The sequence below is a fragment of the Sciurus vulgaris genome, assembly GCF_902686455.1.
Source record: "Sciurus vulgaris genome assembly, chromosome: 10".
NCBI classification, from domain to species: Eukaryota; Metazoa; Chordata; class Mammalia; order Rodentia; family Sciuridae; genus Sciurus; species Sciurus vulgaris.
This window is the reverse complement of record NC_136470.1, coordinates 77890169-77904909: the sequence shown is the minus strand read 5'-3', so window position 1 is coordinate 77904909 and position 14741 is coordinate 77890169. Positions and strand designations below refer to the sequence as shown.

The window sequence follows — 14741 nt, the reverse complement described above, 5'->3', positions numbered from 1 at the left end:
TGCAACATAATTTGTCAATTTAGTATTAGTCTTGTTTTATCTGTTCCCCACCTTTTTGCCCCACCACTCCAGATCGTTTTGAAACAAATACCAGACAATATATCATTTCATCCATATATTTTAATATATATTCAGAAGATAATTGCTTATCTTATATCATCAAATTTTCCTAATTATTTCATAAATTTTATTTTTTCAATTTGTTTATTTATCTAAGTCCCAAATAAATTGTATTTATGACAGTTTTTTAATCTATAGATTCTCCCTCCTCTTCCTCCCTACTCCTCACTGCTGTAATTAATTGGGGGTGGGGGGAGACCAGATCATTTCTTCTGCAGATTTCCCCCAGACTATATTTTCTGATTGCCTTCTGATTTTTTTATTTTATTTTCTGATTGCCTTCTCGTGATGGTGTCTTTTATGTTCATGTGCCCCCTTTACTTTATGTAAATCGGCAGATAGATCTGTAAATTGCATTTCAATATGAACTTTTTATCAAAGTCAAACTATCATAGATTAGTGCTTAATTTTTTTGGCTTCTTTGAGCCAGTGCAGAATGTATTAAAACCATTTTGTCATTCTAAGTATAAGACAAAATAATCTGACACCTTTGTTTTTCAACAGAGCTGAACTTTACATGATTTAATACTTTATATGTCTTCTTTTTTCAAAAGGCATTATAATATGATAATTACCAATTTCAAAATTTATTTGCATAGGGAGATGAATAAGCGTCTAACAGAAGAACAAGCCAGAAAAACATTTGAGAGAGCCATGAAACTGGAGCAGGAATTTACTGAACATTTCACAGGTTGGAACCATTGTGACAGTGACCTTTATATTTATGCCATCAAATAATCAAATTTTCCAGATTATTTCATAAGATTTGTTTTTGAATTTTGCTTTGAAGCCATATGAACTAACCCTTTCAAATGAATAAACTACATAAATCTGTCAATAATAACTAGTACTGTCATTTTCAGAATAAACTCTTAAGGTCTCTGGTTTTGTCCTGTGGAAAATTCATCTAGCTTAGGCATTAGGCAGTAGTAATGGGGAATCTTGAAATTTTTATGTTTCTTAGGTTGTTGATAAGGACAGCATATACAGGAATAATTCAGACTTTATCAGAGGAAAACACATCTGTTACCACACATGGTGTGTGGGAAGGCCACTTAAAATCTACTCCATTAAACTGTAATCACCTTGCTTTTTACATTAGATCCCCAGAACTTCTTTTTCTTAGAACTAAAAGCATGTGTCCTTTGACCCACATCTCCCTATTTCCTCTAACACTCCAGTCTCTGACCACTACCATGCTATTCTCTGTGAGTTTGACTTTTTCAGAATCCACATATAAGTGAGATCATAGAGTTTGTTTTCCTGTGTCTGGCTTAATTAATGTCCTTCAGATTGACTCATGTTGCAAATGACAGGCTTTCCTTTTTCTTTGCTGCATAATATCCCATTGGGTATATGGTGCTGTATTTTCTTTATCCATTCATTCATTGACACATACTTGGGCTGTTTCTGAATCTTGTCTATTGTGAATAATGCTGCAGTGAACATAAAAGTGCAGGTGTCTCTTAGACATATGATTGCATTTCCTCTGGATATCTACCCAGAAATGAGATAACTAGATCATAAGTGTCTGTTTTCTGCTGCTGTAAAAGAATACCACAGACTGGGTAAATTATAAAAAATAGAAGTTTATTTGGCTTACAGTTTTGGATTCTGAGAGTTCCAGGATCAAGGAGCTATAACTGATGAGAGCTTTCTTCCTGTGCCATAACATGGCAGAACGGGCAAACAAGCATACATAAGACTGTGAAAAAGGGAGCCGAACTTAAAACAAACCCACTTACGATTACTAATCCACTCACAGTAATGGTTTTAATCCTTCCTTAAGGGAAGGTCTCTCATAACCTAGTCACTTCTAAAGACCCCTTCTCTTAATATTTTTAAATTGGCAAGTAAATTTCAATGAGTTTTCAAGAGGACATTCAATCCATAGCACTATGGGTTTTTTTATTTTTAAATTTTAAAAAATTTGTTCTAGCCCTGGGTTCAATCCCCAGCACCAAAAAAAAAAAAAAAAATTGTTCTAATTAGTTATACATGACAGTAGAATTCATTTATGTGTTTTGATAAATCATAAATGGAAGTATAATTTCTCATTTTTCTGATTGTACACATTGCAGGGTCACATTGATCATGCAGTCATATATGTACATGAGATAATAATGTCTGTTTCACTCTACTGTCCTTCCTACCCCCATGCCCCTTCCCCTCCCTTCACTCCCCTCTACCTAATATAAAGTAACTATTCTTCCCTAGCACCTGCACCTTGTGAATTAGCTTCTGCATATCAGAAAACATTCCACCTTTGGTTTTTTAGGTCTAGCTTATTTTGCTTAGCATGATATTCTCCAACTCCATCCATTTACCAGCAAATGCCATAATTTCATAATTTCTTCTTTAAAGCTGAGTAATATTCCCTTGTGTATATATACCTCATTTTCTTTATCCATTCATCTGTTGAAGGGCATCTAGCTTAGTGCCATAGTTTATTGTGAATTGAGCTGCTATAAACACTGATGTGGCTGCATCACTGTGGCATGCTGATTATAAGTCCTTTGAGTATAAACCGAGGAGTGGGATAAGTGGGTCAAATGGCGGTTCCATTCCAGATTTCTGAGGAATCTCCATACTGTTTTCCATAATGGCCATACTAATCTACACTTCTACCAACAGTGTGTAAGGGTTCCCTTTTCTCCACACTCATTTTCTTATCTCTTTTGTTGTTGTTATTGTTGTTATTGTTGTAGTTCTACCAAGAATTGAATTCAGGGACACTTACTCACTGAGCCACATCCTCAGACCTTTTTTATTTTTTGTTTTGAGACTGGGTCCTGCTAAGTTGCTCAGGGCCTCAGTAAGTTGGTGAGGCAGTCTTTGAACTTGTGAGGGCTCCTGCCCTCAGCCTTCTGAGTTGATGGGATTACAGGCATGTGCCAGCCACCAAACCTGGCTCTCTTATCTTTTGATAATGACCATCCTAACACGTATGAGGTGATATTTCATCATGGCTTTAATTTGCATTTCCCTGATGATTAGTGATTTTGAGCACCTTTTCATATGCCTTTTGGCCATTAGTATATATGTCTCCTTTGGAAAAATGTTTACTCAGATCCTTTGTTCATTTCTTAAATGGATTCTTTGGTTTTTTTGTTGAGTTATATGAGTTTCTTACATCCTTATCAGATACTTGGTTTGCAAACATTTTCTCCCCTTCCATAGGTTGCCTTTCTATTTGTTGATTGTTTCCTTTGCTATTCAAAAACTTTTTCAGTTGACGCAATCCCACTTGATTATTTTTTATTTTGTGGACTATGCTTTTGAAATCATATTCAAAAAATCATTGCCAAGAACAATGTCAAGGTTGTTCCCTTGTGTCCTAATAGAAGTTGTATGGTTTTAGTTCTTACATCTAAATTTTTAATCTATTTTATGTTAATTTTTGGAAATGGTTTAAGATAGGATCCAGTTTCATTCTTTTGTGCAAAGACGTACGTTTTCCCAGCATCATTTATTATTGACGACAAAAGCCTTTCCCTGTTGTGTATTCCTGGTGCCCTTGTCAAAGATCAGTGGTCCGTGTTCCATTTTTAAATATATTTATTTAAAAGGAAAAGAGTAGATACATTTCCCTAATAATCTTTTCTCTCCAGTTTGTTCTTTAAAATATTCCTTAGTATCTTTGCACAAGCTTTTTGTCATTTGTTCTGTTTTGAGAGAGAGTCTAGCTGTGTTGCCCAGGAGGGCCCTCAACTCCTGTGTTTGAGTGATCCTTTTGCATCAGCCTCCTGAGTAGCTGGGACTACTCCACACCACTAGTCTCTGGGACTAGTCTCACACCACTGTGCCTGGCTTTTGTTGTTGTTTGTTTATTTGAAATAATAATCAGCCTATATTTACTGTTCACATAAGCACCAGTAAGTATTATGGTATAATAAGCCCTGTGCCCTTTTTTTTTTTTTCTTTTTTTCAATAATATGAGACTTAAAGAGAATTCACAAGAATTGCACAGGAAAGTTTCATATGCCCTTCACCCATATTTTCCAAATGTTAACTTTTGCCTCATTTATAACTTTTTTTGAAAGGTTCAAGAGTAAATATTTCTCAATAAATAAATAAATATTTCTTATTTGTAACTTGTGTATTTCCCCAAAGTCAAGGACTATTTTCTTATGTAATCATAGTAATATTAATCAAAATCAGGAAATTTAACACTGATTATCTTGTCTAACTACAGATTCCATTTTATATTGTGAGTTTTTCTACTGATGTCTTTAGAACAAAATGCGGGTGTGTGTGGGGGTTTCCTCTTGCTGAATCCGATCCAGGACTGTTTGTTGCATTAGTTATATCTATAGTCTACTTTAATCTGGAAAGGTTCCTCAGTCTTTACCATAATACTTACTGGTGCTTATGTGAACACTAAATATGACATTCTTTAAGAGTAAAGGTCAATTCTTTTGTAAAATTTCATTTTAGATCTAGCTTATGCATTTGGGGCAGGAATATCAAAGAAGTACTAATGTATCCTCTGTGTATCATCATACAAGGTTTATGATGTCAGTAGTATCATTACTGGTGATGTTATTTTTAATCACATGGTTAAGTTGTCTGTACTTTGTGCTTTCCCAGTTTCTTCCCAAGGAGAATCCTGATTTATAACCATTCTATTAATGGATTTACAAAATAAGCAATTCCTTTGTTTCCCAAGGTAGTTCCTCCTAAAATAAGTCATTGTATGCTATTGTCAACCATGCTGTGAAATAGTGTGAGAGTCCATCCTGTGCTGCTGGAATAAATACAGATGCCAAAATGGCAAAGTGTTTTGCCAAATGAACTATATTCAGAGACATTAAGGAATGTCTATATTTAGGGGCTTGGCAATGTAGCTCAGGGTCATAGTCCTCAACTAGCATGTGCAAGGCCCTGGGTTCAATCCCCACCACTACAAAAAATAAAACAAAGGAATGTCTGTATGTAGCTCAAATGTGAACTCTTGTAAAACTGATACTGGTAAAGAATATTGTGAAAATTTTTGAATACTCAAGCATTGTTAGCAACATGTTATAAGTCCTCCCTATACATACATACCTTCTTTCTCATAGTAGACATAATCTATCACCAAATAGACAATTTTACTTTAAACCTCCATTTTATATCTTATTCTAGGTTTTCGTGTCCATAAAAATCTACATCTTTGATGCTCTTACAAAATTCAGAGCATATTTTCATAGTACAATAAATTACTTAATTTGGCTTATGATTTTGAATTCTTTTATAGTCTTTAACCACTCACACCCAGTCTAGTACCTGACATAGTAGCATACTAAAGAAAGAAATATCAATATAGAGTCATCTCTTTTTTCCTAATGTGTTAGTCCCCTCCCCAGAAAATTTATGAGTGGCCATGCTTGCTCTCTGTGATACTGTACCCATTCTCCTTTTTTTCTTTATACATTTATGAAGAAATCAGGAAAGTTAAGGAAATATATAACTATAACTTGTTTTAAAAGAATAAAACTAAGGACTGGGGACACAGCTTAGTGGTAGAGTGCCAGTTTAACATGTGTAAGACCCTGGGTTGGTTCAGTCCTCAGCAACTGAATGAAGGAGTGAGTAAATGATGTTAACACATGCTCAGATATTAAAAGAAGAAAATCAATGAATTTCATTTTTTAAGTTTTAAAATAATAACTGATATCTACTATGCAGATGGTAAAATTAAACAAATGAGAATGTTACTAAGTAAACAACAAGTAAATGGTGAATTCTCAGATGATTAACTACTTCTAAGATTGTGCTATTTGATCAGTAATTGTAATGGCAAAGATAGACAATTAATGAAAATTTCTGATTTTCTTTCTATTATTACAGCTATTGTACAGGGAGATACGCTGGAAGACATTTACAACCAAGTGAAACAGATCATAGAAGAACAGTCTGGTCCTTACATCTGGATTCCAGCAAAGGAAAAGTTATGAAGATTCATGTTTCCCTATTTCTTTTTTCCACAATCTCAAATTCTTTGATATGTCTTTGCCCTTTCCTTCTGGAGTCTGTCTTCAGTACTCCTTTTGTGTTTAATCCTGTCCCACTCATCATGGTCTTCAGTTATGCTTATTTTTGACATCTGATGTCTCCTTTACATTGTATCATCTGTATTATTCCATGTCACTGTTGATTTGTGGCCATTTTTCTAAACTGAAGATGGATGGCTGACCAGCTATTAAGGGTTTGGGGAGACACAGAAAGTGTGGTAAAATTCCTTAATGTTTAAGGGAAAGAAACTTTAAGACATTTGCAGAAAAGCTTTGTATACATTCTTTTCAAATTTCAATATAAATGAAAGAAAAGTGGTTTTAATCAGTGGTTTAGTAGACTTCAGTAACTGTGCACACTTAACTTTAGTAGCATGGTTTGGCCAATGTTATTAGCTCTCAAGTCCTTTTCTCAATTGACTTCTGTTATCAAAGTAATTATTTCATTATAGATAAATAAGAAAAAAAATTTTTTTTAATTTCAAAATTAGTGTCCGAGTTGACTTTCATAATTTCACAAGGGATATTCATTTTTCATAATAGTCTTTAAAGTTTTTTATTGTTTGAAGTTTTCTTTTTTCCACAGTAAATTTGCTAGAAATAACAATGTTCAAATGTTTTTAATCTACTTGTGCAACACTGTTTAGTTTCTTATAAAAATTGTTCATACATAATGATCATCACATTTTCTGAATTAAGGCCATGTTTAGGTGCTAGAGGAGCTCACCTTTTACACAGAAGGTTGAGAAAATGTCACAGATGTAAATGCAGATAAGACATTACAGTGGAGATGTAGTAATCATTATGGGCAATGGAAAAGGAGTCCAATTCATAGTCTAAAAACTTTAAATGTATTCTTAGGGGTCAGATTTTAATGAATATTTTACCCACAATAACTGCCTATTTTGTTATAATAAAATATATATATATAAATATATATAAAACTTTCTTTAACTAAACTGTAACTATGGGAATTATTTTCTTTACATAGTTGCACACACACACAAACATATATATATATATATTTAAAATATATTTTTTCTTTTGTCACCTACTCCTAACTTTTTGTTTGATTTTTAAATTAAATATAAATTGATCAAGTTTATCTTCCTTAATCATGTGAACGGAAAACAGGAGTACAGTGGTTGTGAGGAGAAGCCTCTAGGGAAATTAGATTGCAAGTAAAAGTATGAGCATGTTCTCCTCTTCTACAGAAATTTTCAAAAGGTTCCCAGGGCTGGGCAGGGGGGGTGTTTGTTTTTTTGTTTTCGTTTTTGTTTCATCGTTTTTCTTGTCATTGGGTTTGATTTTGGTTCTCTGCCTTTCCTTCCAGTTCTCCTTTTTTTATTAATAGGAAAACAGGCAAAAACCCTATTTATGTGTGAGTTTCCCCCTCAGACACCTTTCATCCTGTGTAGCTGCTCTGCACTAGAGTTGCCCAGATCATCATGGTGAGCAATTTTAAGATATTTTATTGAAAGGTAGAAGTTACTTCAGAACTCAATTTCTCTGGTCCTTTTTATTAATAATATCATTCGGCTTCCCATTGCTCTTTGGAGTTGCTTATTAAATATGTGGTTTTTGACAACCTCCTCATTAAAATTTAAATGAATACTGGTTTGTAAAGAATTAGCAACATTATCCATTCCATTTATGAGAACGAGGAGAACAGCTAATAAACTTTATTGTAAAAATCTGCATGTTAAATGTGTCTTGAATTTTGAAAGAAAAATTTTATAGGCTAACGTTTTCTTGCAACAGTTTAGGTCATTTCATCATTTACAACCTGAATTCAAAAACCATTATGTAATAAATTATAGCTCTTAACACTAAATGTAGTAGATTGCTAGATAATCACATTATAGACCAAGAAGAAACATAAGATGGTGACGTGTTAAAATCTGTATCACATTGCTTTCTGGATATCTTTATTAAATGATTTTTTTGTAAGAAATTTATTCATTCAACTTTTAGATCATATAAGATTATTAATGGAATAACTAACTGCCAAGTACTACACAATAGCCACTTCAGTGTGTTATAAGTAAATTTTAAAAAGCCCTACTGTAAGGCATAAGTGAAATCTCTTGCCCAGCATGACTCAGCTAGAAAGTGGCAGTGCTTGGTGTTCAGATCCAAGTCTCTCTGCCCCAGGTGTGTGTTTTTTCCAGTATACTATGCTGCCTCAGCTTTTAGCCTCTACTGTGCAAGGCACTGTGACTCAAATTGTTATTTTTGTATCCCTTTACAAATAAGGAAAGAGATTGAAATGGAGATTCTTGCTCAAAGTCAGTAGGGACAGATAGAGTAAGTCACTCCCATCACAACTGAAAAGACGGTGAAAAACAAGTCAACCTAGCACTGTCACGATGACGTACAAAAAAGGAACCTCTTTGGAACCAAAATTACAGCCATAATTCAAAAGAAAATGTCCACTACTCTAATGAACAGGGAGTGATCATACAGCTTTATATGCTTATGAAATATTCCATGTTTTTATATGCCTCTTGATGTCCTTAAGTTGGCAAAAAGAAAAATGCCTCTTAAAATGCAATGACACATTTCTGGTTGCTTTCCTGTTCTATAACTGTATTGGGCTCCTTAATAAATGATAGAAGTTTGTGGAACTCATTCCACCAAAATATACTCTGTTTAACAGACACCTGCTAAGCACTGCTTTGCATTTAAACTCCAAACGTGGCATTTTTGGGGACTTCAATACTGAGCACAATGCTTTCTAAAGTATGAGTAAACAGTTGTCTTCCAAGATTATTCTCTGCCTTAAATACTCTTAATTTACATGTGGTAAAATAGAAGCCCAACAATCCCCATGACTTAACAAGTTACACTACAAATCCAGAGCATGATCAGGATTAGAACCTTTAACCCCTGACTCCTTAAGAGTGGTTTTTCTCCCATAACAGTTTTTTCCCTCCCATGCTGCAAGCTGAACTGAATGGGTGGTTGAATTCCCGGGGATTTGAATTACTGAAGAAAATAAATATCAGTAGGTTTTTCATACTTTATTGAGGAATTTACAATTTGAAAAGTAGAGAAAAGATAGGTGTCAGTTTTCTGGCCCACATTTAGACCACTTGTGCCAGTCCAGTGTTCTGTAACATTGTTCTGTTTTCTTCCTTCAGAGTTGCACAGTACACCTCTCACTGAATTTGGCAGTGGTGCATTGTGATGTGAAGAACGTGGGCTTGGGAATCCCAGCTGAGTCTCAATGCCTGTTCTGCCATTATGAGTTATATACCTAACCTTTAGCAAGTCACATCATCCCTCTTAACTGAGGACTTAACTGAACTGGAGATACTTTGAGATCAGTAAGATTATAAATAATGTGGGCTAGTACATAGTACACCCTAAAGTCAATTATCTTTTCCTTTGGATTAAGAAACTAGGAATTGTCCTAACTCCTTTTGTGCAGATTAACCTGACCCTTAGTTTTACCTTAGTTGCAGTGGGATTTGATTGCCTTACAGGATTGTTCTAAGTGTTGGATAGTGTATACAAAACACCAATCATATCATCTGACACTCAACATTCAATACCTATTCTTGCCTGTACTCTGGGATGTACTTATGGTTGGTAGCCACAGAGCGAGAGACTATAGTCCACCATTTTTCATTACCTGTGGAGAAATTTTCTTTGTCAGACTTTACTTAAGAAATTACATATACTTCAGTCCCCATAATCAGATGTGCTCATCTCCTCTAAGGATCCCTATTTTTTGTCAGAGATGCTGTGAGTTGTGGCCCACCCTAACTCAACTTCAAACATGGAACTGGAAGACAACTGGGTTGCTTAAACCATCCTCATGTCCACAGTTGAAGACCCAACAGTCTGGCAGTTCTCCATAATATTAATTGTTGATGGTCTAGAAACAGGCCTAAGATAGTAGAGTGAAATATTACTTAAATCATTGCAATAAAATACTGTTTCACTCAATTTGATTAAAAATAGAATGATCACAGCTTACTCATTGACTACTTTTTCATCCACTTTCTAACACCAGCTCTTTCTCTCTTCACCTTTAAATAGAGTTACGTAAGCTGATAAAACAAAGCCTGATCTGCTGGATAGCCTTATGAACTGCCTTATGGTGGTCAAATAATTTGCTCTTGTTTGAGACTTTGGGGAGCAGGTACCAGACAGACCTGACCAGGGGGAGTTTCACACTCTGATTTGCCCAGTATCTCTGTTAATGATAGTAGTAGTGAATGATTTGGCAAAAGACTTCAGATTCATGTTGCTGCATGTATCAATAGTTTGTTAGTTTTTATTGCTGATACTCTCTTTCTTGGATGTACACAATAAGTTTGTCCATTCACTGGCTGAAGGACTTCTGGATTGTTCCCGATTTTTCCTACTATAGCTTTGTATTTCTTTGCCATGCTGGGTCCACAGGGACAGGGAGCAGCAAGGAGGAACGGGTTTTTGAGGTAGAAAGCCATGACGAACACTCCCTAGCCCAACTCCATCAATACTGTGAGCATCCACTCGTTCTGGTACCTGCACAGGAGCCTGTCATCCTAAAACAAACTTTATATGCAAAATAATAGATCCCAAGAACCTGATCATAGAAGGGATTGTGCCCAAAAAGGAGTGTATAAGAAAGAGCACTTTAGAATTTCAAACCTCAGAAATAACACTCAGATGATCCAGTAGCTGGGTGTGCCGGATCCTTATTACTGGTTCCTAAGGGAAATAAATGTTTATTAAGTAAACCAGAATAGAAATTAGAAAATAGTGGTAGATTCAAGTAATTCTGGTTAATTTAACTATACATAAACCTCTTTTAAAACATCACTATGTAAAATATTGGAACAAAATGAAAGCATTTTAACCCTATATAATGATCAGTTAGTTATTCTCTTTCATCTACTCATATACAGTTGTTCCTCAGTGTCTATGTGGGGGACAGGGGTATGTCTGAGACACCCTCTACAGGTACCAAAATCTGTGGGTATTCAAGTCCATTATATAAAATGATCTAGGATTTTCATATAACCCATGCACATCCTTTCAGATGCTTAAAGTCATCTCAGTATTCTATTATGTAGCTCATAAATGCTTGAGCATCCTCAGATTGTTGTGTCCTCAGATTTTGGTATCTCGTGGAATTCCTAAAACCAGTCCCACGTGAATGCCAAAAGATGGTGGTAGTTTGAACAACAAACTGAAAACAAGCCGTTTAACTTAGGAAACAGTCCACGGAGACAAAGCAAATGATCTTCTCAGAAAATCTGGGTTTTTTTAAACACCAAAGAATTGTGGTTTGTTTTTCAAAAATATTGTCTATTTTCTTTGGATGATAACCTCTGTGCATTTTAAATATTTCTTACATTATTATAGATATCTAATTCTAGTGCCATGTACTTGAAGGGACTTTGTTTATCAGAGATGGCTCCACTGATTGCTTAGCATGCACTTGACCTTTTCTGCATGTAGATATTCCACAGGACCTCGTCAGCCTTTTCTGTTCTCACAGTATGACTTCCAAGTGTGTTTAAAAAAAAAAATTATTTAAATTGGCTCTAGACAACCTTAGAAACTACTGATGTTTTTCCAAAGTAGGAATATTGAGCATTTCCCTGTTTCTGCCCATCAGTTGTTAATGAATCATTTGAATGGTTATTACTACAGTAGAAGTCTTCTAATTATATGGAAGTCAGTGCCCAGGACAATTAGCTGTGAAACTTGCTAATGTCAATGATAAATTGAACTTTCTGATGGAAGAAAAGATTGGGAGTGATGTAATCGTTCTCCTTTAGGATGTCTAAAATTAGGTTCATTTACCTCACAGATGGAATAGCTGAAGACGAGGAAGTGTATGAAAGTCCCATATGTTCCATCCTGAATCTCTACAAATAAAGATTTTCTAAATCTTGTGAGAGTTATTTAATCAAATCAAATATCTTCTTCCCTGGTGCTACGTAAGACTAGGAAAGAAATTTTGTGAAGATCGATCCCTTTCTCAAAGATCAGTGCTTGCTTCAGATCAGTTATCTGACATACCCTAAGAAAAACCTTTACTAACTTTGTGACTTTTTCTATTGCTAATGGTGGTTGTACATAATAGAATGTCTTCTTAAAAGTCACCTAAGCTTTATTTAACCTTAGTGCTTTTGACAGTTCTCTTCCTTAAACACACTCAATTCACCAAATTCTCCCCAGACATGTTTTTCCTAAAGTGCAACTTCCTCTTTCCTCAATGGCATTCATGAGTCCTCAATCCAAACTAGTTAATTTGCCTGCAAATAGAGTTTCTGGGACATAGTATGTCGTTAGTAAGTCGTCTACCACCTGTTACCTCCTTAGCGTATCTTTTCAGTAAACATCTTCAGCAGAGCTTGTCTTAATGGCCACTTGTCCTTCAAGTCCTACTTTGCTATCACTCATGTGTTAGCTTTTCATTGCTGTGATAAAATACCTGAGAAAATAAACTTTAAAGAAGAAAAATTTATTTTGTTTCATGGTTTGAAAGGTTTTAGTCCATGGTGGGCCTGCAGTGAGGCGGGGAGGGCATAGTAGAGCAAAAAGCTGCTCATCATGATTTTCAGGAAGCAGAAAGAGTACATAGAAAAGAAGAGGCCAAGGACAAAATATAGCCAACAAGGGCATGCCCCAAGGATCTACTCCAAGTAGGCCCCATCTTAAACATTTCTGCCATTTCCCACTAGCCCATTAAGTTACGAACCCATTGATGCATTAGTCCCCGGAGGAGGTCAGAACCCCCATGAACCAATCACCTTCCACAGCCCCTACCTCTGAACGCTGCTGCCTTGCAGACAAGTCCTCAACACACAAGCTGTGGGGCCACATTGTAGATCCAACCCATAGCTCCATCTCCCAACTTCTATGTCCTCCCCACTCAAAGTCATGATTCTTTTACAGCCTACCCTAAAGTCCTTTCTCTTGGAGGAGGCCACCCAGTTACAGCCTCTGGTCTCTGGATTTCTGTGGTGCCCACTGGACATCCAGGCACCACTGAGCATGTAGTTACTGTGCTGCTTTCCTCTCATTGGATGTCTCAGTTTAAGCTGCATTTTTCTTGTTCTCTCTGCCCCAGATAAGTACCCCCCTGAGGCAGGGATTGGAGTACACAGCTCCTCTTTTTTTTTTTTTTTTTTTTTTTTTTTTTTTTTTTTTTTAGTTGTAGATGGACCCAATACCTTTATTATTTATATATTTTTTTTAAAAAGGAATGGTCAATTTTATTTATTTATATGTGGTGCTGAGAATTGAACCCAGCACCTCACACATATGAGGCAAGTGCTCTACCACTGAGCACAACCTCCAGCCCCACAACTCCTTTTCCAGAACCTCCTGCCTTAGGTAGCTTGGCAAGGTCTCTCCTGCTGTGGCTTTCTAATGGGCTGAAAACAGCCTTGCCAGAGAGTTGGCAATGACTTCGTTTGCAGAGGGGTGGAGGGTGGGAGTGGATAAAAAGATTTGACCATGAACCTAAGTCAACCAAAAATTTTTTTGTACTGGGAATTGAATCCAATACATTTCCAGCCCTTTTTATTTTTTGAGTCAGGATCTCGCCGAGTTGCTGAGGCTGGCCTTGAACTTGGGATCCTTTTGCCTCAGCTTTCTGAGTTGCTGGTATTACAGCTCCACAACCAGCATTTAAATTTTTTTTAAATTATAATTTCCTTTCTGGTTCTGGTATAATCTCCCTTCCTAGACATGCTTTGTGATTTTTTTTCTCTTTTTGTATCAATTTTATCTTCCTTCTGTACATATGTTCTAATTATAAGTCAACTGAAACCCTCCGAAGTAGCTGGGGTATAAATAATTTCTCTGAAAATCTTAGTGACAGAGCCAAATACAGTATTCTTGATTTTACTCTTTACCCTTTACCTCATTTTATGCTGATTTTTGCTAGGTTAAAAATTATTTTCAATTAAACTGATGGAAATGTATTAATGACTTTAAAGCTTTATCTCCAGAATTCCCATCTTTGAACCTTTTTAATCCTCCTCTACATTTTAAACTCTGGCCTGAAGTCAAATATTCAGGAAAATAAAACATTCATAGTTTAATAATTAAAATAATAAACAGAGCTGAAGATTGAGGGACTTATACTTGATTGAAGGCTTAACCCAGGTGGAACCTTTCCCATCTCTATTAGTCAGCTTTCCATTACAATAACAAAGGTTTATTTTGGCTCATATGTTCCACTCCATGATTGGGCTAAACTATTGCTTTCAGGTCTCTGAGGTGGGAGGTCAGTACTTCATGGTAGGAGGCAGAAGTGTTCACCTCTTCTGCCTCACCAGATATTGAAAGAGAAAGCGAAGGGTCACCCAATCCTTTGAGGGCACACACCAATGATGAAAAACCTCCCAAAAGGGCCCACCTCTGGAAGTTTCCACCACCTCCCAATAGCAACACAGGCTGGGGACCAAGCCTTCATCTTATGGGCCTGTGGGAGACATTCCAAACCCAAAATATAGCCCCGTACCTTTTACCATTGTCTCTTTTTCCTTCAAGATTATGGTCTCTGCCTCTCTTGCTGAGCTTCCCTCACAACTTCTCTACTTACCTTTCCTGTGTCTTCAGTTTCCTTCCATGAGCTACTTGTGCTCTGGCTGTATGATGGAATGTCTC

General features: G+C 36.0%; 1 protein-coding gene across 20 annotated transcripts in view; it reads left to right on the top strand.

Moving 5' to 3' along the window:
* The window catches only part of DLG1 (discs large MAGUK scaffold protein 1), a 243992-nt gene extending 236178 nt beyond the window's left edge, over positions 1-7814 (top strand). For all 20 annotated transcript variants that reach the window (XM_079156167.1, XM_079156168.1, XM_079156165.1 and 17 more), the window contains 2 exons: positions 720-811; positions 5953-7814. In XM_079156167.1, the coding sequence (XP_079012293.1) occupies positions 720-811; positions 5953-6059 (199 nt within the window). In that variant the 3' untranslated portion in view covers positions 6060-7814. The remainder of the gene's footprint in view (positions 1-719; positions 812-5952) is intronic.
* Positions 7815-14741: the final 6927 nt, after the last annotated feature.